A 25,632-nucleotide genomic window follows, 5' to 3' on the forward strand; every position below is an offset into this window, starting at 1 on the left:
AATATTTGCTTTATTTTCCATCCTTCCTACATTTCCTTTTTTGATCAACATGGCGGGATTGTTACTTTCCCACAGGCATGCCTAATGTTTTTTCAAGTAGTCATTTCCATTATTGAACTTTAAACTCATGTAAATAACTTCCTGTAAATTCTAAAATCGGACTGACACCATTTCCCACCGTTGAAACCAGAAGTCTGTTAAAAGATTACTTTTTTATTCTGAACAACTTACAATGGTCTAATTAAATCTTAAACTCCTTTTCAGGTCAACAAAGCTAGTTAGGTCATCATTTATTGAAGTCAAGGGATCAGTCGCAAATTAGACACTTTAAATGCTATTTGAAGTATGGAAAAAGAGTCTCAATTGGGGCTTTCAGAGTCTGCATATCAGCAAAGTTTGTTTTATTGTCTCTCTCCAGAGATTTCTCAGTGACACGATCCATGCTGACAACTACATGAAGCAATTATTGTGTTTGTTTATTGATGCCATGACTGATGACTGCAGGAAAATCATCAAAAATGCACAAAAAATTAATCAGATCTGGTGGGAAAGCCATGTCAGAAATTAAATTTCAGACATGATAGATGCTGCGATCTGCAGTTCCTCGATCTCACGGGATGCAGCGAATTGGATAATAAAATTGACAAAGGGGGAAAAAATCTGCTCTTAAGAGACATCACAGCTTTTAAAAGACTCATGGCTGAAGAATTAAATGGTTTCAGCAGATATGTAGCATGCTCACTGGGGACCTATGACAGATCATTAGTGGATAAAAACAGACTCCAGAGAGCCAATGGCCTGCCATCCAAGTGCTTCTGCTAAGTGACGTTAATCTTTCTTCTTTGAATTATTAATTAATGGACATTAATCCATAGATTGAGTTTGCCACCAGTGGAAAAAAATACTAATGGACTTTTTCATAATCTGGCTGCTTGGAAAACATTATCCAGCTAGTAACTGTTCAGGGCTGATCTTCAGTTTTTTGCCAAGACTGATATTCATATTAATTCTATCACAAGCTGTAAGATAATGCTGGCTTTGTCAGCAAGGAACTTCTGGCTACAGCAGGCTGAACAACTGGGAATAATTCTTACAGCAGCAAATATAAATCATGATATCTATCTCATGTTTAATGACTACTGTGTATTTTTTTTTTTTGCATCAAACTCTCATACAAGTAGCAAAACTCTTCTACCTGACATCAAACTGCCATCACACAATCAGTTTCTCTCTCTCTGTGTACATAACAAACAAACGGAGCAGTTACAAAAAGAAAAAAACTTACCTCGATGAAATTTGCCAGCAAAGCCGAGCTGAGTTCCTGCTCTATGATGCTCCTGTTTTGATCATTGTGGTAGCAGCAGACAATTAGCGTAGGGAAGAGGACATTGGTGAGGCGTGGGTCGCTGAAGTACTGGAACGGCAGGGCACAGAGTTGCTGGAGTACGGTGGGTGGACGTCCAATCTGGATCATCCCCTGGAAGACACAGCAGTCGAAATAAGACCACAAATGGATGCTAAGTGCCGTTTTATAGCCACCAAGTCTTAATGGAACGAGCATGATTGCGTGAAAAAAAGACAAGTTAAAAGCACTTGGAGCTTACAAACTTCACATGAATTCCATTTCCCTACATTAAAATCTCTAAGTCAATTACTGCTGATTAAATGTACATGAATGTAGTGGTTTATACAAACTGCAAGCTGCATGGGCAACAAAAGTTGGGGGTTAGTGCTAAAACACGCTGCACTTACAGAGAGCGTCTAAGGCAAAAACACGCCTCTGTTTTCCAAACTATCACACCTCGCAGCACAATGTTGCATGTCAGAATGCAAGCTGGAAAAGTCATTTCTGCACATCTGAGAATTCTCAGGTTATTCCTCTAGCTCATAACTAATCACAGAATTACAGAAAAAAAGAAAGACAACGAATGCGTCAGCGAATAATAATTATTCCACAGAAGAAGAAGAAGAAGAAGAAGAAAAAAAAAAACAACACTTTTTGAAATTCTAAACCCTGTCCCAATGTAAAACTGCCTTTCTTTAAATTTAATTAGCAGGACTGTTTTTGCAGTTGACTGCTTCTGTTTGATCACACATCTTTGGGAACTTGAGCTCAACCCTTGCATGATCTCCACTAAATCATTTCATTATCCACTCCCATTAAATGATGCATTTTCTGGCGGAGCCAATCAGTCCTAAAAGCATCTTTGGTAAATGACATGAAATCGTTCCATTACACCTGTGCCATGTGATGACTCAGGTAACAATACATTCATAGATTTTACAATCAGTCACATTATCTCCGTTTGCCACACAAAACTGCGGCAAAGCTTGAAAAGGCCTTTTTGAAATTCCTGGCAATGTGCAGATAACATTGAATATGTGAACATGACAAGGCTGAGGGAAATTCAATGATGGATGCCTCTTGAAACCAGGAGACTTGCATTAACAAATTATCTTTTTTCCACACATTACACCTAAAATAATTTTCATTCATTTCCCTAATCCATAACATTCAGAAAAAATATGAGAATAACCATTTGGCACTAAGAGTGCTTATTCACCTAAGATAAAAGAAGATGAACAGTTTGATAATGCATAATCTTATATTTTGCATAATCTTATACTTATCAACATGGAATCTTTTTTTTTTTTTTTTACTTAATTCACATGTATATTAATAATGGACTTGTTCTTAAATCAAGTATTAATATAAATTTTCATTTTTCTCTTTGGAGGAACTCCTAAACCTAGAACTAACTTATCCTCTAGGCTTATAAAAAAAAAAAAAAAAACTGCTGTAGAGTCATAACATGTCACACTGTCAACAAACTATAATGCTCCTATTCTTGCCCATCCCTCACTAGGAAATCACACTTGTTGAGAACTCACATACGAAAAATTGAGAAAAAAAAAAGTTCGCCCAGAAACTCTAAGTGTTGCATTAATCTGCTTTTCAACACAGCCTTGCCCTGCCCTGCAGAGACGGCAACAAAGAGGATGGAAATAAGGAACCTGAATTTCAAAGCGGTGTGCTTAAAAGCATTCGAGCAAGTTCACCAGGATTTTCCCAAGCTTTCATGTTGGTCATAGGCCACTTATGAAAGCCCATTCACCTCCAATAACAAGACGGCCACAGATCAATAAGTTAGTGATCTGGAAATCAGAGAACTTCTAATATTTGCTTGTGTCTATTTGGACGCTGAGCTATTGTTTCTCTTTATTGATTTCACTTCAAGGACTGGTTGCGGCAAATAACAAAAGTGTAAGTTTCACATTTTTCTTGCTGGGCCCAGGGGGCAGCACTGTAACATCAAAGGATGAAAAGAAAGGGGAAAAAGCTTGCAGGGGGGGGGGAAGAGGTCATGCAAAGTCTGTATCTGACACTGATTTTAGAGGCACTTATTTCAGTTCATTCTTTCTATAAATGGAAGAGACAAAAAAAAAAAGTTAGATGTTATGCTAGTAAATATTTATAGCATGATATTCCTTGCCTTTATGTATATTACTCTCATGAATCATTCTTATGAGGTTTTCCACTGGTAAACACCTTAAACAGCCATCTGTAATGAAATCATTAACACCACACCTTGATTGCTACTTAAATACAGAAAAAGCACGAGAAATCTTTTCACACGACTGAGACTTCATGTGCCACGCTGAATTACGTCCACCCAAGCAGCAGTTCCCTCACCTGATTATCATGGTTTAATACGGTGAAATACCCAACACACAGCACTACTTCGTGGAGCAACTCCTCGTTACTGTGGTGAGAGCAGTAAGAGATCAGGTGACTGGTAATATGGCGGTATTCTAGAGAGATGCCTTCTTGACCTAGAACACTCTGAAAACATAGTGGGGGAATAAATCAGACAACTGAAATCAAGTTAACACCTTTTTTTGTTTACTTAAATAAATACAGGGAGAAGGGTTGATTAAAGAGAACTGCATATGGTGGCAATTACCTATTATGCAGAATGAGCAAATGACTCATATTGAGATTTTTGATACTGCACTTGGGCAATTAACTAAAAAAATTAGTAATGCCCCGGATTTAACTCATAATGTTAATTTCAAGAATATGCCGGTAATTATTGTACTTCTCAAAATTTGTCTGTGGCTTTCTCTCTTTGCCCAGAAAACATCTGCAGGCTTTTAAAATAAGAAAAGGAGAGGGGTCTGTTTAAGACAGGCGTCAACTGAAGTCAACGAGTACATCTCATCAAAAATAAAAAACAAATTAAAAAAAAAATTCAAACCTGTGACATATTAAGGTCCAGGGTTGCAATAAAGTTGAGCATCTTAATTGCTGTAGTTGTGACACTGAGAGTGTGTTGGTTGAGCTCTGGAGGTGGGCTACTACCATGGTCAGGGGTGCCACTGTGTAACAGCATGCCGTACAATAACGAGACGACGCCCACCAGCTCCGTCACCTTGAATGTCGCTATCAGCTGGGTGGTGTCCTCTGGCTTCTTCTTGTCAAATATGTTTCTGTTTCTGTTGAAATAAGATATATTCATGGTGAAAAAGGTATTTTATTGTCTCTTGTGATAAAAAGTAAATTGCATTTGAAAATATTGACCAAGTCCATCATGCGATAAAAACCTTTCACTGAAGGGTTAAAACATCATAACTCACAGGGAGAAGGCAGATTTCATTTCTTTGAATGAAATACTTATTTATCAATATACTGACGGTTATGATTCTGAATTTATCAAAATCTTCAGCAAATGAAGAAGAAAAAAAAAACAATACTAAATTTTTACTAAAATGCTGGTCTTGCTGATCTTGTACAACATGGCTTAGAGACTTTTTTCTTATTAAAAGGTTAGTCTTTTATTATTCTCAAAAATAATTTTTTGGTGACACCAGTTTTTTAACATATCATGATGGAAAAGAGTAAATCATTTCAAAAGAGACAAAGCTCAATAGGTAGAAGTTTGTAAAGAATTATTCTTTATGCCTTCTGTAAAAACACACCAAAACAACACGATTACTTGTTCTTCAGAAAACGGATAAATTTTTAAAGTTTAAAGCCTACCTTTTGACTGAAAGTTTGATCATGGCAGTGAGTAGTCCCATACTGTGTTGTAGAAATTCAGCTGCATGTGGAGCATCATCTATTGGACCTCGTACATTGCTGAAGTAGATGGTCAGTTTGTCCATTATGCCTACCGCTATGATGTAACTGGAAATAAAATGAAACATTTTAAGTGTGGTAAAAAAAGTAAATTGCTTCTGAAAAGACAAAACATGTTTTTATCCTTATGAGACACATTGTTTTTATTTTTCATCAAAGTCCCTTGATCACATGTATTTCATCATCACTTTTCCGGTTCTAATGACATACTATTAAATATCATCAATGCAAATATTGAAAGATTGTAGAAAGTGTTTTATGCAAAACACTTAATTTTCTTCATCATTCATTACTTAAATGCTCTGTTTTATACAATGATAACCAAAACATAGAAAATCATAGCATTCACATACAAACAAAATAAGTCAAAAATACACTGCAATTTTTATCACCACAACAAAATTCATCTCAAGGTCATTCCATCCCGAGTACTGCACAAACCTTATGATATCGTTCCCTCTGCTCATGAAGGCATCCCCCGTGCTGCTCATCCTCTCTGCCGAGGCCTCACTGGAGTTAGAACTGGGGTTCTGTTTGGCTAGACAGGACAAGATGGTGGCTATCAGCTGCATCAGACTAGTACAGACTACATCATGGGGCAGGTGTGGAGTGGCTTGGGCAGTGCTGCCACCTAGGGCACTAGGGGGGCGAACATCTAGGTTGTCTGGTATTGTGAGCTGGAAAAGATAACAAGTGAATATAAGTTTTGAAAAAAAGAATTGAATTTCAGAGTTTTGGATAAAATATTAAGTATTCACATTATGGCCTGGGTTCAAATGATTGTGCTGGTTGTAAAATGGTAAAAGTTTAACTACAAAGAAACCTAAGAATTGAACTAATTTTTTTATCTGATGAGGATAAAGAGCTGGTTGGACAAGAAAAATGAATATGGGAAATTATCTACTGCAATCATTCTTCTTAGTAAGCAAATGAGACTGACATTTCTTAGTATCAAAACTGATACTCATGTCTAGAAAATTGTGAAAACTTAGTATGAGTACTTTCTATAGTGTCAGGTCATTATACTGAAGTATGTTATCACCACAGCAGATAAGTTTTCATGGGCAGTTAGTTCTTGAGCTTGGCAAGACAAATGAAGAGAGCTGTGGAATTATGTGTGAGATAATACACTGTCACCCGAGCGATATATGCCATAACACCTCGAGCGTCAGCGAGAGGTGTTCATGGCATATATCGCGAGAGGGTGACAGTGTATTATTTGACATACATACCGAGAAAAAATACAGTCATTTCATCCTAAAACACCCCTAAAAACGAATAAAGTGACCCTATATCACGCTCTAGAGATGTTATACAGAATAAACTCGTCCACGTGCGCTGGTCACCTCCCACCAAATTCTTACGTAATATCTGACCAATTTGGTCAATTTTTGTTATATACTTGTCGTGGACGTTCATTTGCTTGAAAAGTATTTAATCAACCTGTCGACACTGACCATGCGCGTCTCAGCTGAGCCACACCTAGCTGGGACTGCTGCGGAAAAAAGGTCCAAGGCAAAACCTCTACTTTTTAGTGACATTTCTGATAAAAAAGGAGCGTCGGACCGGAATATAGTCAAACTAATTATTCACAAGTGTAAAGGAGAAAGAAATTTACTTTTTGGTGATATTTCTGACAACGAGGCAGTTTCGGAATATAGTCAAAATCGAGGATGTTTCACACAAGTTCACGGGAGTAATAATTATAGTTTTCTATTGTTATTTCTGACGACGAGGCGGTTACGGAATATAGTCAAAATCAAACGGATGTTTATTTCAAGTCCACAGGAGTATAATTCTACGTTTTGGTGACATTTTTTACTACGAGGCGGTTTCGGAATATACATGTGCTGGTTTTCAGAGCATTCATGTGCTATATGTAATTACAAGTTAAAAGGGGGAATGGAATACATTTGATTTTTTCCGATATATCTGATAAAGAGGAAGAAGAACAGCTTAAAAACAAAAGGTAAATAATAACACAACCCTCGTTAAAAAGTTATAGATTTACAAATAATTTGTATACACGTGTGGCTTAAATGTTAACTAATTCCCGTTTTCAAACCATACCCATATTACATGACTTAGTGTAATAAAATGCTAAATAATAATTGTTAAACGTGAAACGTTTATGCTAATTTTCTAAGATTGTGAGAGATTTTAAATTTGTCTACTGGTAGGTATATAACGTAAGCAACGTCACTATTCTCTTGATGCCAAGAAGGTCACATGATCACTGTCTTTGGCTTTCAGCATTTAAGAGACCTCGACTGATTTAACCAAGATGTAGTCGTGAAATTCTAGACTACATCGAGGTTAAATCCGAGTTCTCCGAGAGACGCTACGCAGAAATGTCAAGTGAAGCGAGACATTTTTGGGTAGCGGCTCGAGGTTGCCCTCGATCTTCACTGAAGCTTGGCTAAATGGACAGGCTTCAGTGATCATCATATCGCCACGGTCATATAACATCCCTAGGTATGTATAACATCTACACCTACCAAAGGGACAATTTTTCTGTGAAATATGGGAGGAGGACAGTAAAATAATCATACCTAGATACTAAATATGAATCTACCATACTCACATTTAGTTGGTGACTTAACAGATCTAACAAAGAACCAATCTTGTTGCTGAACAACAAGTAATGGCAATTCTCATAATTCCCCTTGCAGGCATACTTGTAAACGTTGCAGGCCAGTGCAAGAGATCTGAAAAAAAAAACAAAAACAAATGATTATTAATGAATTCTAGTGCATATACTGATAATCAAGTTCCTACAGTCACCTTACCCAAGAGTGAGAAGTTTGAAATGTATACAGTGCAAAATTTACCCAAACATTTCTAAATCATCACTATATAGTCTTATGCTTCAGACCAATTTCAAACTAAAGTTCTTTTGTAAACTGGGGGTCAAGTGTTAATATAACTAGTGTACATACTTGGCAGGTATTACAGGGGGCAGAGAATCCGTGCTTTGTTCAATGACCAGCAATAACCTGCTGAGGGCTGTCATCCCACCACAGATACGGAATGAGACCTGGTCAGCTGCAGTCTGGAAACAAAGATCAGAGGTCAGGGTTGTATTCTTAACTAAACTGCAAATGTCTGGCCAAATTTAGTGACAAAGGTAATGAAAGGCACTTTCTTAATAAAGGAATTCAGAAGTGAATAATTTTAAAAAATCTATCAAAATGCACCTTTAAAGAAATGCTGTGAAACATGTTAATGAAGGAAAATGTACCACGAGCTGGAAAGTATGTCAATACTCATGACTAGAAAATTGTGAAAACTTGTTATGAGAACTTCCGAAGTGTCAGTTTAATACACTGAAAAATATCTCATCACCACAATAGTCATGGAATGATAAGTTTTTACATTTGTTGTCCTTTAGCTGCAGTTGCACACACACATGCCTTTTTCTCCAGTATTCTGCTGAGTTCTCCTAGTATTCTGTCTAACATAGAGACTCTACTCTGGGGCCATGGCCCACTACCCTGTGTCTGGAGAGATTTGTTGATGTCTTTTACCAGTTTCTGTAATCTGTGAAAAGATAAATGATTTCAAGTATAAATTTTTTTAATCAAACTGAATATAAAATACTAAAATATAAATATATGTTTCGCACGATATAGAACAAGAAATATAATTAACTTTATGTAAGATATCAGTTAATATGCTTTTTTCCCTGAATTTACCGAGGAAATTTTTTTTTTTCAAACATACTTGGCCTTCTGAGGAGACTCCCCAGTTGCTTGCTTGCCAGAGAGAGCATTTTCATATTCACTACCCCTAAATAAAATAAAAATAAAAATTCACTATAAACATTATAACATCCACTGGTGTGAAATATAAATAGATTCTACTTCATGAATCCGACATAACATGATCACATCTTAAACAAAGCCTTCATGTATGTGATATAAAATCAGTAAAAATTTAACCTACATTCAAACTGTACACCCTTTATAATGACCTTAAATAAAACACATCCATATTTCTGAAGGCAACGTCAAAAATTTTTTACATGTCATTCTGAAGGCCCTTACCTTGCCATCATCCTCTGTCTAAGTTTCTTGCAGCGTTTCTTCATGGCTTTCTGTCTTTCCTTGTCTGACATTATGGGCAGATCTGAGGCCTCTGGTGGAGCATCTTGTATATGCTTTAGATTGAATAGTTCCTAATAAAACAAAAAAGGTGCGAAATATAAAATATGTTACCAAACCAGAGTTTTCAAAAGAAAAATCAAAAATGCTATATTTCACTTCCAGAAAAAGCACTCATTAAGCCCATCTGGATTTCAATATTTTAAAGTGTCACAATGCCCTTTTCTTCTAGTGAACGGAATTTTTATTGATCAGTACAGTATAGTTGTAATACATATTTATACACAATAAACACATACTATATCAGTCTTAGCCATGACTTTGCCCTGGTTATTTTCTTTTATCGCCTCTTGGTGTTTCTTCCCTCGTAAGTGACTTAGAAGGTAAACTTCTGAGGGAATCTGAAACAACACAGCAAAATAGAAGTACTGGTGGAAGTGAGAGTATTGAATCACATCTTCAAAATGTAATAACTTTTCATCTACCAAAATGCATTTCTGTGAATCAACTCCTCAGTATTAATGGCATATCTTTGAAAACTAACAATATGAATGCTCTAATACATCAAATGATAAATATTTATCATGTCCTCAATTCTAAAGTCATATTTTAGTGAATCACATCGTCTTAGTCTATATATACAATTTCACACATTTCACATATTTAAGAATTTAAGGACGTGTCGTTGTTAACTTTAGATGGCATGTTTTATAATTCTAAGTTTTAATCTTTATACTGAGCACAGCACTGTTGTGAACATATTGTGTAGTTTAAATTAACTTTTCATCATCATTATTATCATCATTCCTTACTGGCTGATGCCTTGAAAACTTAACATCTACATACCAGTACATTACAAACTTGACAGACTTTCATTGTGTCATATGGCACCAGTCTTGGCGCTTCATTGTGGTCCTCTGTGGAATGGTTGATCACACTCATCTCAAAAGCCTTCTCTCGGATCTGGTCCAGAATTACATTGTGACGTCTGGCAGTCTCATCTTGCTGTTATAAAAACAGAAAATGGACCATCTTAGAATGGTTTATTTTTTATTTTGACTTAGTTTTGAAAATTCTAGAAGGCTTAAGACTAACTTGCACCAAATGAAAAATGCTGGCAGTCTCATCTTGTCATTAAAAAAAGAGAAAACAGACCATTTTAGAATTAATTTTTAAAAGGAAAATAGGCAAACAAAAACTTGACTTTTGAAAATTTTAGAAGTCTTATCCTGAGAGCAGTTTATTTGTTAGGGTTCTCTTTATTTCTTATATTATGAATCTCACCTTCAACTGAATCTTTGTTCTCAGCTCGTCAATGTGCGCTTGCTGCTGCGCATGTAGAGCTGCAACCCTCTCCTCGCGATCCTTTTCTCTCTGTTTAGCAACCTCCTTCTTTTCTTTCTCCTTCTCCATCTGCTGCTGTTCTATCTGAATCTCTTTCTTTTTTCTCCTTTCCTGCATGTCCTGAAGTTTGGCCAATCTTTCAGCTTCCAGGGCTTTTCTTCTTTCCTGAAAACAACAGTGAGAATTTTTTCATTTTTGTCATTTTAATAATTATCAATGTCATTATCATTAAAATGTAAAAAAATGATTAATTTAGGCAAATATAGTTTTTTTGATAAATATCAACATCATCTGTTTTTTGGGTCTTCGGTCCTGAATAAACTGGGTTGGGCAACATGGCATTCATAATCCATGTCAGCATTTTTGGATGTTTTTTAGTTGACATGCCTATGTGTAATATGGAAAATTTGGCCTTTTTAAATAGTGCCTGGCCAATCTAAGTGTTCCTAAAATAAAATTTTCCCCCAAAAAATTCAACAAGTTAATTCAGCCATATTTTAATTTCAACAAACTATACCTCCACTGCAACTTCTTTGGCCAATTTCTCCTCGTGTTTTCTCTGTCGCTCTTCCTGTAAAACAAATACACACACATCAATAACTATTGTAATAGCTGAATCATTTCTCATGAGACACATAAAAGATTTCACCAAAGTTCAAGAAATAGGGTTTGAGCCTATTACAATGATGGATTTTAAAGTAAGAATGAGAAAAAAAACTGCAATAAAAAAAGACACAAAGTAAACTAGGTAAATAGTCTGTCTTGACGAGAAAATGAAAAGGAAAGATTAACTACAAAATTTAACACCAGAATGAAACAACATAAAACACAAGTTTGGGCATTCATTCAGAGAAAATAATAACAAGTTCATCTACAAAATAAGGGTCAAATACAAGGAATCACCCAAAACAACTTTCAATATAAACCCCTCTTCTTTTTCAAAATAAAAAGTAACTTCTTTTGCTGCAAAATTTATAGAAATGGCATGCCTGCAGGTCTTGTAGCCTTGCTTGTGATTCTTGATGTTTGGCTAGTATGTCATGACGCTTGTTTTGAGCTTCAAGAGTATTGATGAAGGCAATTTCATTGGCCTAAAAATTAAGAAAAGGCAAAATTAATTAATCTAAGATGGGAAAGATAGAAAAATAAATGTCCTTTTAAGTTCTGATAACTATACTTGTTTTTGAAATGTATTGGGTTTGATGCAAGACCGCATCATGGTATTTTTGCTTGTAAAGAAATTTCCACTTCTATTTTTTTCCTTAAAATATTCTTCAAAACTAAAATATTTTCAAATTTTTAAAATTTTTATTAAAAAATTTTTTTTATTACTTCAATGAAAATTAACAAGACTTAAAAGGAAAATAAGGCAATCTAAGTAGCAAGAAAACATTTCAAGTCTTAAAACTAAAAAGAAAACTCCACAACAAACAACAAAATTGAAAGTAACGAGGAGTAAAGTGATCAGAAAAAATAAACAAAAATACGGATCATAACCGCACGAATTGTAACAACACATAATTACAAATACCTACCATGTTAATAGACAGCAATTTATCTTTGCAAATTATATTCTTTTATATCATTATATCAGAATTTCATTCTCTGTCAAATTTTTGCCTGACTTTGTCATCTACTGATAAGTTATTAGTATGTTAACTGACCAACTGTGACAAAAGACAGTATTGTTCTTTTATTAATATTCCCACTTGCATTCCAAAATGCATCAATAGTCATATAAAGTTTAAAGGTACCTTGGTTTCTTCCTCGTGAGCTTTTCTCACTTTCATCCTCAGCTGTCTTTGCCTCTTTTCTTCTGCTCTACGCAGTTTGTCTTTCATCGTTTCTTTTTTCTGAAGCAGCAGTTCATTTTTCCAGGCCCTCACTTCTTCAACCTAAAACATATCATTTATATATTCATGAATTCTATTTTATCAAGGTGAAATAGTTAAAAAAAACTCTGACTACCAGTTTTAAGAAACTGAGCACATGTTGCCAGTTTTTAAGTCAACATCACATTTGAATTATTTTAGCATTTTAAAAAATCTGTCAAATGATAAAATGAAGAGCCAAGTCAACTGAGACTAACCTTATTTGATAATTCCTTTAACCTTTCTGCTTTTTCTTGCAGCAGCTTCTCTCGAAGTTCTTGAGCTTTGGCTTGTTTTTCGTCATGTCTCTTTTTAGATTCCACAGCAGATCTAAAGAAGAAACATGATTTCAGTACTTGCAAATAATTCATGTGTAATCATTTTTAAGTTAACAATGTTGCAACCACCATAAAGCAAATAGTAATGACTTGTAAGGATTATCAAAAAGATATCTTTTCACTATAAAATATAAATCATATCATTTCATACAGGTACAAAGTAACAATGGGAACTTCATATGATTTTATATTTCCAAAAAAGTTACCAGTCTTCTTTTCAAATATAATATACTTATGTCCAATGCATGTATAGAGTGTATTATCAAACTCACCTACTTATGGTCAATAATATTTAAAAAAATTGTTTAAGACCAAAAGAATTTCTCAAGGTGTAAACCTATCCATGGTTACTTTGGAAAAAAATGTATTCTGTTAATTACCTTTTTCTGGAGGGTGAAGAAAGTTTTTCGTGCATATGAACACTTCTCCCAGGAGTGCGTGTTTCTGCCTCTTCAACAAGATCACCCCAGGATGCTTCAGAGCCACCTTCTCTCTCTGCTAATTAAACAAAGAAAAGCATAAGATTTGTGCTAAAAAAGTAGGAAAAGGAATTATATAAAGGGTGCTTCCAGATCCATGTTTATAAGTAGTGTAGAGGTGAAAGCTTAGCTTGCAATTTCTCATCCCATTTAGACCATATGAAAAAAAATGATCAAAATGAAGACTGAAAATCCCGAAATCAGGTATATGCTGAAAACTTTCACCCATGACAAATAGTCTTTTACATCTTGTACACTTCAGTCCTTTTTGAAATATGAGATTTATGATCTTGGCTACAGTAAATTTATTGATGATGATTTTTGTAATTGACTTTATACCTTGTTCAAACTTCAAGACCATGCTGTCCCAGTCCAGAGTGCTCTGTGAAGCTTCCAAAGAGCTCATTGTATTCTGAAATATGGCAATGAAATGTGTAGATCATTACAGTAAATTAGACACGCCAACAAAATACTCTACAGAAGTCCACAAAAAAAATGAATAATTAGTGTGTAGGACTCAATAACCTTCATTATTATAATCCAAAGTTGCAAAAAAAAAAAATAAATAAATAAAATAAAATATGACAATTTCAAGCACATCTCACTCACTTGCATGCACACACACACACACACACAAATAAACCAAACTTTCTTACCCCAAGTTCAGTATCTGTTTCAGTCTCTGGCTCAGTGTCCACTTCAATCTCCATGCTCTCCTCCCTCTCTATCTGCTTGAGGTAGTTTTCTTCTTCTTGGATGGCAGACTGCAGGGCCTGATCCTGTTCTTGTTCCAGCCTGTCTGCCAGCGAGTCTTCTTCTTCCATGGCTGTCACCAAAGCCTACAAAATTTCCAGAATCACTCAATGATCTACAATTTAACAAATTTAACAGTATAGTTGACTTTGCAAATAACACACTAATTGGGACTGGCTACTTTTGTTCATTAAAATGCAAAATCTGTAAGACTGAATCAGGACTTTCAGGTTCTGTATTTCAAAGGCCAGTGTCCAGTTTATGAAGGCTGTTATATGTGAAATATATTGTATAAGCAAAATAAACAGTCAAAACTTGAGCCATAAAAAATAATTCAAATTATCATGGATATTGATGCTATGTGAAATACAGGTATATATAACACAACTGGTGCAAACATTGTAAAAACTTATTAATGTATAATTTCACTTGTTCAGAAATACCAGAATGTTACAGAAATATCCAGCATCCTTACATCTTCTAACAGAGCCACATCATCTTCATCATCTCTACTGGCCACACTCTCTGGGTCCTCCTCTATTTCTTCCTTAGTAGGAGATATCTTCCTATCATCACTAGCAACTTGCTGTGAAGCACTGTTGTCTTGTTGTTTATTTTGGTCACTTTCAGGATTACCTTTCACCGATTTCTTATCACAGATTGGGTTTTGGGTATTACTTTGGAGAACTTCAGTTTGAAATGTTTTGGGTTTTACTGGAGATTTCTGTTGACCACTAGGCTGCTGTCTCTTTGGTTGATTGAATGCTGACTGTTGTGGACCTTTTCCTGGTGACCTAGCGCCTTTGTGACTTGTATCAAGATTCTCATGACTGCTAGCTTTAGTCTTATTCAGTCCTGTCTGGCTTCCTTTCGGACTGCCCCTAGCAGCAATGTCACTATAGGAAGGGGTCTTTTTCCCCATACCAGGCCCAGATGGACTTTTATGACTTCCATTTGCGGGTCCCTTTTGTGTAGAATGGTCCTGTTGTTGTTTAGGTGTGACTGCTGTCCTTTTCTGGGCATTGTTTCTATGGTTTTGTGGGGTCCTATTGCCCTTTAACCTGCCATGTGGACCCGTTTGGACTGGTGAATTCTTGGAACGTGTCCGGTGGTTATTTCTGTGGACAGTCTCCCAGCCTTCCCCATCATCTGAAATATCCAAGCATCAAATATCCAATATCCATATCAAATATCCAATAGCGAAGTATTGAAATATCCTTTACATGAAGCAATCTTTAATGCTGTAATTTTTTGAAATTACCATAACTTGGTTAATTTGTTCAAACGCTCTACTTCACAATAAAATGGGTAACCTGCATTAACCCCTATAAACATCTCAATCATATTTTGATATTCTGTGCATCTTAAATTTGAAAATCCAAAATATGTAAAACAATGGTTTAACAGTCTTTCTGTTTGAAACAGAACCAGTTATACAAAACAACTTATCCTTACCTTCTTGAGGTGAGGACACCCTGTCTGGACCCACTTTTTCAACTGTTTCACTTCTACTCGCTACTTCAGTATCTTTAGAAATATGTGTTTCATTTACAGGAATTTCTCCAATGTCATTTTTCTCAGGTTTGACCGTTTCCCCCTCAGACGAATTCTGCAGTCTAGTTTCACCACTATCCATGGAGTAAGATCTCACTTTATCAGCCCAGCTGTTCCCTGGGGGAAGAGGAAGGTGTACTTCTGTCTCTGCCTCTGAGCCCCTCTCAGCGAAGTTCAGGCTGCGGGAAATCACTGGACTAGGACTGATCACACGGTCTCCTGTGTGGAGAGATTTGCCAGGGGAGGTCTTCCTGATCTCCCAGGCTATAGAGATTGGTCTGAAATGGAACCAACAGACAAGGTTTTTAATATGTATGCATAGAACTACGTATAATACCAAATCATGACTGTACCCATAAAATAGAATATTTCTGTATCTTAAAATTAAACATATTTTGATACTTGATTAGGTGCATTTGTTGTTTTCTTTTTTTTTACAAAAAAAAAAAAAAAAAAAAAAAAATTAGAGAAAAATAATTCACTTTTGCTGGCATCCAAGAGGGAAATCATTTAACCAAGAAAACCAAGGTGTATAAATTAAGAGAAGAATAAAGACTTCACTCACTTTTTTTCTGCATTTTCATAAGCTTCCATCACTTCCAGTCTTTCAATGAGATTCTTAAAGTCTTTGGTACACTGCTCAAGCATCATGATCACCTCCTAAAATAAAAGTGTACTGTTTAAATGTTCCTGTTTAATTATCATAGCAGTGCTTAATTAAATACAATATGAAGATATGGGTCACATTTAATATGGGTAAGCCTTAAGATCAAAACACAAAAGAAATGATTCAGGTCATAAGTTTTTCTATACAATTTTGTTATCTTTTTAGGGAATCTTATATTTCTTTTCTTTACCAAAATAAGCTTGCTCAATGTATGGATTAAAAAAAAAAATGCAATAAACAGTCAAAATTCTTGAACCACAATACAAAAAACAAAAAATTCTTACCTTGCACTCTAACACACTCTCATCAGCTTCACATGTTTGATATATCTCATCCACTGCCCTCTGCAGGTTATCAAACAGGAAAGCCCAGTACCTGGCACGAAGATCACTCTTTTTGCTGCCTCTACTAGGTGTAGATCGGCCAGATGATGTGCCTGATTTTTCATGGGCCTTTTTTGGAGGTGGAGTATTTTCCCTTGATGAAGATGATGGCGACTTTGACACTCTAAGCCGAGGTCTATAAGCAATGCGTTTTCCACTGTCAGCTGAAAACAGCAATTATAATAATAACATTAATTGTAAAACAAAATGAAAGTTACAATCCCTAACTATTCAAAATGATGTAAGTTGTAAGTCTGCATTATGTTCCAAATATTAAAATAGAAAAAAAAATCGGACACGATGCCAGTGGATAGCCCAACCATATCTCAAATGCAAAGTACTGTTTCTCACCTCCCTCATCCTCCACAGGAACAGTCCACCCAATAAGATTTCTAGCTGTCCGTCCTTCTTCTTGCACTATCTTACGTACTGTGTCATAGCTGGAGGTCCTCTGAACAAGACCCTGGCAGAAATAATGTTCTGATAATTATAACATGCAACAAAATATACAATACATATAATTTATACAACTACCATCACAGGCTAAAAGTAAAGTTCAGTTCTTGTGCTAGGCTCATTGTAGTAAATAAGATTTTAGTAAATGTTAAACATATTCTAATTGTACTCTAAAAATGTCTGAATGTTTAATTGTTTTCAGACAAAGTCATCATTGTTGTTTCAAAATTTTCATTCTGGCTTAAATTATCAAGTCATTATATTAAAAAATTTTAGCCTTAAGTGGAACCCAAAATGAATTCATCAGCGTAGTCTTTTTGGTGCAGCATGTTCCAGGATGTCAAATTTTCACTTGAAATGCAGTATAAATGTGTGGAGAAGAGCATATGGCAATATCTATTGAACCAATAATACACACCCTCAGAGGAGCATTTAAGAAAGTCATCAGAGACTGGCTTTGTTCTTGGAATTAGAGCATGCAGAAAAATTACTTCTGTCTAGACTGCCAGTCTAATTAGCCACTTTTATGGTTATGAATTAAGCATACTTTTATCCCAGAATTCTTGTCAAAAGCCTCTCCTGGATCATGAATACAGGATGAGATACTACACCACTATTCTATGCTGCAGAGTAAGACTGAAATATCATGGTGATAACCAGTATGCTATGATGCCCTGGGATCCTACCCTTCCACTGTTCAATGGGTTGTTGTACTGAATAATATCATCTTCTTATACTGACTATATCTAAATAGCCTTTTCTGGGTTCTGCCACTCCACACGTGAACGCCTTGACAACAATTTCAGACTTGTATGAGTTTAATGCTCAAGTCATCGACTGTACAATATAGATTAATAGGGGTCTCCTGTAAAAGTGGCCTTCCATAGCTTTGTATAGTGCCCTAACTGTCTAGGGATAGATTACCCCAACTCTAAATCTAACTCAAATACATACAAAAGTGAGCCTATTGAGACGAAGTCTTGAAAATGCTACTGAAGATGGAACTTGGATTAGAAGAAAATTGCCTCTCTGCAGATCATAAATGTATCAACAATACAGGGGCTAATTAAGCTCGCACATCAAATGTCAAAGCCAAACAACGTAAATTTTGAAGTACAACATTTCAATGTTAAGCAAACTGCTGTAGTTAAACTAGAAAATATCGATTTAGATGGATACTCACTTTGGTTGTTTTCATTCCCCCGTTCATGAGCTGAGTTTGCAAGTTCCTATCCCCGCCATTAGTCCGATTGCGCGGGTTTGAGTTGTGCCTGCGCCTTCTATTATCACTCATGTCATATAATCACCTGTTATATATACAAACTGATCTCATCTCCCTCAGATAAGGGTGCTAAATTCGTAACTGTGTCACCCGTAGTGTCAGAGGGCAAAATAAGATAACATTATGCCCAAGAGAGTCGGTGGAACGTGCTTTCTGATTGGTTAGTTATATCTACCATTTTTACAAAGTTTAGTTGTACATTTAATTATGATACACTGTTCAAAGACATATGTAAAATAAGCCTGTAGAAATTAAAAATTATTTAAAATAAATTAAAAAAATATTAATAGATAAATTTGCAAACAATATGTGTATATGATAATAAACATATTTAATCGAAACTTTGGAAAAAAATTAGGCGAAATGTTAGAAGTGAAAGTGGCTTGGTTCCTTGTTTTGTGCCTAGTTATTTTAGCCAATTGCATCAATGTTCTAGGTAAGAATAACACTTTAAAGGCTTGTCACAATAATTTATACAATATACACCTTACAGGTCGTATATTTCAATTGGTTATGCACGACATAACCTGTGCATCATATTTTATATTTTTACACTATCTTTATGAGACATACTGTGTGTCAAAATGCTACCAGTACGTGAAATGTATTGTTTTGAAATGTAATGGTTTGTTTCCGGGTCATTAGATTAACATACAGCCATAATTGCCCTAATTGGTCACAAGCAATTTGAGCTGCAGCTACAGCTGAGTGATCACCGCTGGTCAGTAGTGACAGGTTTTAAGCTGAAAAGTGTGGACACTTTTGGTGCATTTTTGCAGTTAAAAATCTTCAATATCTTTGTTGCTTATAGGAATATTAAAAAAATTCCAAGTGATTTCATCCGGTTTTTGCATTACCTTTCAGATGATATAAGTATTATAATTTTCTGATCAGTTTGAAAATTTTTCTGATATACCTATAATTGAAAGTACGCATAAAAGTAAAACCAACATAAACCTGAATGCTTCTCTGACGTTAAAATGAAAAGTAAGGTTGAAAGACATTATAAGTTGGAGAACTATATCCATCCCATACAGTGCAGTAGTGAAGTGAGACTTTAAGAAACAAATTTATCTAATGACTATTATTGACTAGAATCTTCTGGACAACTCGTCATGCCATTTGTAAAAGTAATCTCTGTACCCAATGATGTCACCAAGGTAAAATTCTTGGCCTGTGTCAGAGAAATCTTTTATTTGAAATTGCAGGTTGTGCATATAACAATAAGATTTCTCTTACAGAGGTTGCTATTACCTGGCCTTACCTGGATTAATACTGAAGACTGAAAACAGTCAAAGTCAGAGCAGTATAGCACTGAAAGACTAAGCCTAAGCCAGGTACTGTAGGTTACTTCTCCCACCAAGCGCTGCTGATGAAAAAGTTTGTTACAGTACAGAGTATGAGATAAAAAGATAAAAAATACAGAAATTGTTTTTGTTTTAGGTCAAAATCAACCCCGTATAACAAACAATTTCTCCCCTGCGAGGATCCCAATAGCCGACCTAGAAGATTTGAACTTAACATGTACTGGTGTCTCATCTTCGGATTCAACACCAACATGGAAGAAAGATGGAAAACATGTGTCAGTAAACACTAGTATATCCATAGAAAATGGCCAGACATCTACAGGTATTCCTACCAGCACGCTGATCTGGAGAAAGGTTCCTCTGGAAGCAAGTGGAATGTATACATGTCAGTTTGCTGGGGTTGGAGAAGACACAGAAGAAATATACATAATGAAAGGTATTGAGACTAATGGATTACTCATTGCAGATTATTTAATGGTTGAATCATGAAGGTGTTTTTTTTAAAGAATTTAATTTTTGACATTTTTGGTAGTTTGTTTTTAAAGTTTTATTCTGATACATAATTACTTATACATAATTATTTTTCAGCGGAAACTGTCAATGTTCAAGTGTCTCCATTTTCTGCGGTAAACCTGACTTGCACTGTTTTTAATTGGCAGCTGTATGAAGGTCCTCAGTTTTACAAGAATAATACTCTTCTGGATGCAAATAACAACAACTATGAGCAGTCAGATGAAATAACCACTTTGAACAGAGGCATAAGCCAGGGGAAAGTTCATTCTTTTAAGATTCTGAATGCCAGTAAGTAATTAAATTACAATTAAATTTTTATTATTGTGTGCAAATTGTTTACTGCCAAATGCTAAAGATGATTTACTTAGGAAAAAAAAAAAGATGAGACTCGTTTTTGCATATTTTAAAAATTTGTCTTTATTTTATTGCGAAAAATTCCTTTGGTGTAATAACACAACAATATTCAAAAATTTTTTCTGTAACAATAAAAACAATAATATTTAATTTATGGTTTGAAAAAGCACGTTAATAATGTTAAAAATTTTTTTCAGCTAAATATGATGGTGGTGAATACACATGTATGGTTACTGTGAGATATGGTAAAAACAATGGAAATACTGAGCATCTTAGAAGTGACTTCATTTTAACTGGTAAGGTGTAGATATACTGTAGGGGCTCCATATAAAAATTGTTGATTTGTAGTAGGCACTGGTACAGTCTAGTAATTTGAAATGTATACCTATGTGAATTGGTTAAATCCAACTGGTGACCAATAATTTTCCAGATGCATCACATTTTCTTAATATACATATATAAACTGATTGGACAAAATGAAGTCTATTTTGCCTCCAACATGAATTATTGAATAATCGACTACAATTCATCAATATTACACAATACTAGTACATGATTTGTGTGACTGTCAGTTTTTTTATCCAACAGATATAGATATAACTTCATTCATGGCTGTTTATAAAAATTACATTTATTTATTTAAATCTGACTTTTGCATCTTTTTTTGTGTTTTTTTTTTTAGTGTCTGAGCCTTCAGATGTCACAAGAGGTGGTGGAATAAGTTGGCAAAAGACGCACATTACCGGCTTCTTCATAATCTCACTGCTGTCTCAAGCACTAGGATATTTGATTTTGTAACAGCTATATGTATGTATGCATGTTGGCATGTATGTTTCTTTGCTTTTTTTTAATCCTGCAAAGCAGTATCAAGATATGAGTGGAGAGTGGTGGAATTCATTTCAGTTAGAACTGTTTCTCACCCTCACCCTCTTTTCGTTATATAATGGGGTATACCTGATGTCACATTTGTACTTTCACTCCGAAAGTGGTCATTATGTTAATTGACACTTTTGAGAATACTGGTAATTTTCACTGTAAACCTGCCACAGTACCAGTGGGGTACCTGACTGAATATCAGGCAGGTATCAGGTTCCCAAGGATTTAAGGCTGAAATGGAGTGTTGCCATTAATTGTGCCTACAAATATACAAAATGCCTTTAAAATCTCGGTCTCATGATAGATGTCAAGCATCTGTTTGTTGTCGCTTCCTTAGCTCAACTATAAGCATGGGCAGATACAGAGCAATTTTCTGACAGTCTTCCAAATTATCTTTGTTGATTCATCCTCCATTTCTGACCGTCTTCCGAGAGAAAAAAATTGGATATCCACCAATGTAAATTGAAAATCTGACCATCTTCCGGAAGACCCAGAAGGCTGCCTCAATCTGCCCCTGATAAGATCCAAAGACAAGAAGGCGCGTTCAACCGCTTTATTTAATCTCCCCCTGCTAGAGATTTTGCAGTAACTCATCAAGATAAGTCAACTGCACAACCCTTTTAAATATTAACTCTGCATCATCTCCTTTCCTTGAAAATTTATCATTTTTTGAAACGTACTATAGCTAAAACAAATTTTAACTTATAACTTTAAACAGTTAACTTTATCTTAAGTAAAAAAATCTAAACACAGGCCTGGGATGAAAAAAGAGTCGGACTATTCCTTTTCCATAAAGACAGAACTGAGACATTAGTGATTTTTTTCTGGGTCTGTCTCCTAAGCGGCTCACTCATCTCTGACAGTGAAGGGAGAAATTTGACAGATAGTCTGAATTGCCTTAACATTTTCAGGCCTGGACATAAAAAAGAATAGCAACAATCTCTGATGGGTCTGCCTTAACTCCAGTTGCAGTGAAGAGGTGTCCCATGTATGCAACTTAAGTCATTTTATAATACTTCATCTTCCTGGGGTTGAACTTTAAGCCAACCTCTCGAGAGCACATTCTAGAAGTGCATGTAGATTTTCATCATGACCATTCTCGACTTCCCCTCCAGTATCTCTTCTGCCATCTTAAATAACACTTACTCCTTTAAATCCTTTGAGGGCTTGTTTCTGGCATCTCTTGTACTCTTTGGGACCTGAAGAAATTTCCTGAGGGTATCCATATCTTTTATGTGGTGTCCAAAAAGTTGTCAAATAACTGCTGGCTGCGGACAGTTTGATTTGAAAAAAAAAAAATCCATCCTTAGCATCCAATACTGTGAATAACTTAGCCTTTGCCAGGTCTGGCAATACCTAATCTACTGTTGGCATCTGAAGTTTTGGCCTCTTTATTACCTTGTTTAAATCCAAACAAATCCTAAGTTTGTTACCCTTCTGAACTGTGACTAGACTGCAAATTCAATCATTGGATTCTGTCACTGGAGTAATGATTTCTTGTTTCTCCATCTCCTCCAGCTTGTTTTTCAACCTTGAATGTAGTGGCACTGGCACTCATCTAGGAGTATTCTGTACAGACTGCACATTATGATCAATTTCTAAGACAAATTCACCCAAATAATCATTATAATCTTCCATAATCTTCTCTTTACTAGTACACATAGCCGTCTTTCTGACAGAGTTTATTTGAATCCTTTTTTGCTCCAGACAAAGTTAACGTCTGACTATAGGCCATGCAGCTTCTTCAACCACATCAAAGGTTTTTATTATGACTGGGCCACCATCTTTGACTTCTCTGGTTCTTCCCTCCTAAAAAAGAACCAGCTTTTTTGTTGTCATAGCAAGCTGTTGCCCCTGTAGGAAAACCAGAGCTGAGTTTGGAGAAGATATTTGTGGGTCTAGGGTGTGGTATTTTCTTCTGAACCTCGTTAGAGATTTTTAGGGCTCCTTCAATATCCTTCATATTTGCATCCATATTGTCACCAAACAGCTCCTTGGTGACAGGATTCTCTGGAGAGACCAAAGCTTTGTATTTCTCATTAATGTCTGGTTTGGCGAGTTCTCTGCGAAACATAGAAATGTCATGTACGGATGCAGCAAGGATGCTGAATTCATCCGTCATCTTTGTGTTGTAAAGCAAATTACTTACACTTTTACTAATTACAGATAACAATTAAAGCGGAATCAAAAGAGTAAAAGGACAGAGAGTTATTGAGTGTAAGTTAAGTTTCTCCAAGAGTCAACAAGTGTAGAACATGTTTTTAGTGTCAGAAAAAGATGGAAAAGATCAAAGTCAGAAACAGTTTATGTGATTGGTTAATTTCATAACATATTCTAATTTGGATCATCTATTTATCACATGATAACTGAGTTTTGGATAAGGTCCAAGCATGAGTAATTCAAATAATATTTTAGATATCTTTAATTGAAAACAAGTCTCTTAGGGATTACCTAATAAGGAAATGTTGCATGGTGACTTGCAACATGCAAATGGAAAATATTTTGTAATCACGCAAAGACAATGGAAAAGAAAACAAGTAAATGTGTGATCAGTACGGAGAAATTGAGTATAAATATTTGTGAAGTTGTATGAAACTAGAGTCGGTGAATAAGCGTTCGAAAGCTCCAGACTGCTGTCGTCATTCCTCACTATAACAAGTGGTGGAGGAAAAATCGATCCCCACTCTACCGAGGCAAGCGGAACGGCGATACAGTTATGGTGATGACGGCAGCAGGAGCGTAGACACCGATGGGTTCACACCATCCACCCAAGGGCAAACATCGTCAGTGAAGAGAAAACTGAGTATGCTAGGTACTGAAAATCGCCAAAAGCAACAATTAATACCCAAGCAACAATTAATAACTGAAAAAAAAATGAAGATGTTGTCATATTTGACTTTAGCGCCAAAAAAGTTTACTGGTAACGAAAATGAAGATGTAGAAAGGTGGTTAAAACAATTTGAAAACTTATAACTTTGAAGCTCATATTCATGAGTTGGTCATATAATTATGGTCTTTTGATAAAGGGTAAAAATGTCATGTTTCATATAAGTTGAAAAGCGTGAAATCTTTTAAAAATTAATTATTATGTACCAATATTGATATTGATGACTTTTTAGCACAGAATGGAATACTCAGTACATTTGATGACTCTCTATGGTCTATTTGCTATATTATAATGATGGTGATGAATGTGATGGAAATATAAAGGATAGGCCTATTATCTAAAATGATCTGCATTTTTCTATGCAAATTTTTGATGTATGTTAATTGTATTGGCCGAAAGTATTCTAGATTAAAATTAAGACAATCATTACAGTTGGAAATTCAGTATATTCACTTTATTTTGTATTACTTTTATAATCTATTGGCCTTTTTTTATTATATTATGACTTTTTTCTTACATTATATATCAAAATGACCTACTTTATGTTCTAAGGTAATAATATTCGGAATAATGATATTCGGAAAGTATTTGTGAATAACCCAAATAAGGTAAGCTAAAGTCAAATATTACAACTTGCCATGAGGAAATTATTATTATAATTATTCCTTTTTTGCATGTTGTTTAAGACTAATTGGTACTATACAAAAGGGAATTCAAAACCAGACCCAGTTGTTAGTTGCCTATATAAGTTTATTTATAAAAGTTGGTGCTGTGTTATAAGTTATTTATACATGCTGTCTATTTATACATCTAGACAAATGTCTTTTTTTTTAATCTATTTATTGTATATGGTATATTGTACTTTATCTTATTTATATATTGCTCTTTATTACATGTAAAAATGCAAAAAAAAAAAAACAAAAAAAAAAAAACATAAGTTTCATTTGCATAAAATTAACAAGTCAGGAGGGAGTAATTTAATCATTTTGGATAAGAATTTTTCACCAATAGGTTTTTTTTAAGCTGAATATCAATGTTCTCCAGTATAACAATAAATGTTTCAATATCGCTATCAACCGGCTGTTTTCTTTGATATAGCTATGGTAAAAAAAATTAAAGATTACAATTTGATGTTAACATTAACAATCAGCATCATGTTTTGTCAGACCTCAAATTCACAGATATACAATTGTGTACAATAAAATCATCAGCAATAAAGTAAGCTTTACCAAGATTATTACTGTGTATCTCAGAGACCACCTATACCATTTCTTTTAAATATCAAAACTACATTGCACAACATTACATTTAAGAACAGCCTAGAA

General features: G+C 35.1%; 2 protein-coding genes across 7 annotated transcripts in view; one reads left to right on the forward strand and one right to left on the reverse strand.

Annotated features, from left to right (window-relative positions):
* The window catches only part of LOC106165709 (S phase cyclin A-associated protein in the endoplasmic reticulum), a 33,955-nt gene extending 15,440 nt beyond the window's left edge, over positions 1 to 18,515 (reverse strand). The window contains exons 1-26 of one of the 6 annotated variants that reach the window (XM_086999538.1): positions 18,272 to 18,513; positions 16,984 to 17,095; positions 16,534 to 16,796; positions 16,148 to 16,242; positions 15,484 to 15,860; positions 14,504 to 15,177; positions 13,932 to 14,114; positions 13,615 to 13,687; positions 13,177 to 13,291; positions 12,677 to 12,788; positions 12,342 to 12,482; positions 11,577 to 11,678; positions 11,105 to 11,158; positions 10,528 to 10,752; positions 10,090 to 10,248; positions 9,543 to 9,644; positions 9,187 to 9,317; positions 8,864 to 8,929; positions 8,554 to 8,680; positions 8,080 to 8,192; positions 7,725 to 7,848; positions 5,582 to 5,817; positions 5,042 to 5,188; positions 4,260 to 4,497; positions 3,695 to 3,844; positions 1,286 to 1,477 (exon numbers count right to left, since the gene is read on the reverse strand). In XM_086999538.1, the coding sequence (XP_086855664.1) occupies positions 1,286 to 1,477; positions 3,695 to 3,844; positions 4,260 to 4,497; positions 5,042 to 5,188; positions 5,582 to 5,817; positions 7,725 to 7,848; positions 8,080 to 8,192; positions 8,554 to 8,680; positions 8,864 to 8,929; positions 9,187 to 9,317; positions 9,543 to 9,644; positions 10,090 to 10,248; positions 10,528 to 10,752; positions 11,105 to 11,158; positions 11,577 to 11,678; positions 12,342 to 12,482; positions 12,677 to 12,788; positions 13,177 to 13,291; positions 13,615 to 13,687; positions 13,932 to 14,114; positions 14,504 to 15,177; positions 15,484 to 15,860; positions 16,148 to 16,242; positions 16,534 to 16,796; positions 16,984 to 17,095; positions 18,272 to 18,382 (4,422 nt within the window). In that variant the 5' untranslated portion in view covers positions 18,383 to 18,513. Of the gene's footprint in view, positions 1 to 1,285; positions 1,478 to 3,694; positions 3,845 to 4,259; positions 4,498 to 5,037; positions 5,189 to 5,581; positions 5,818 to 7,724; positions 7,849 to 8,079; positions 8,193 to 8,553; positions 8,681 to 8,863; positions 8,930 to 9,186; positions 9,318 to 9,542; positions 9,645 to 10,089; positions 10,249 to 10,527; positions 10,753 to 11,104; positions 11,159 to 11,576; positions 11,679 to 12,341; positions 12,483 to 12,676; positions 12,789 to 13,176; positions 13,295 to 13,614; positions 13,688 to 13,931; positions 14,115 to 14,503; positions 15,178 to 15,483; positions 15,861 to 16,147; positions 16,243 to 16,533; positions 16,797 to 16,983; positions 17,096 to 18,271 lie in introns of those variants that run through there. The other 5 variants (XM_086999537.1, XM_086999540.1, XM_086999539.1 and 2 more) reach the window with 5 other exon arrangements.
* A 206-nt stretch (positions 18,516 to 18,721) lies between these two features.
* On the forward strand, positions 18,722 to 25,383 carry LOC106156952 (uncharacterized). Its single transcript, XM_087011588.1, has 5 exons — positions 18,722 to 18,806; positions 19,814 to 20,113; positions 20,266 to 20,478; positions 20,742 to 20,840; positions 21,227 to 25,383. Exons 1-5 carry the CDS (start codon positions 18,734 to 18,736, stop codon positions 21,340 to 21,342), a joined length of 801 nt encoding a protein of 266 aa, XP_086867714.1. The 5' UTR covers positions 18,722 to 18,733; the 3' UTR covers positions 21,343 to 25,383.
* The last annotated feature ends 249 nt before the right edge of the window (positions 25,384 to 25,632 follow it).

This window comes from Lingula anatina, chromosome 1 (genome assembly GCF_051362555.1).
Source record: "Lingula anatina isolate TDL-2025a chromosome 1, LinAna3.0, whole genome shotgun sequence".
Taxonomy (NCBI): domain Eukaryota; kingdom Metazoa; phylum Brachiopoda; class Lingulata; order Lingulida; family Lingulidae; genus Lingula; species Lingula anatina.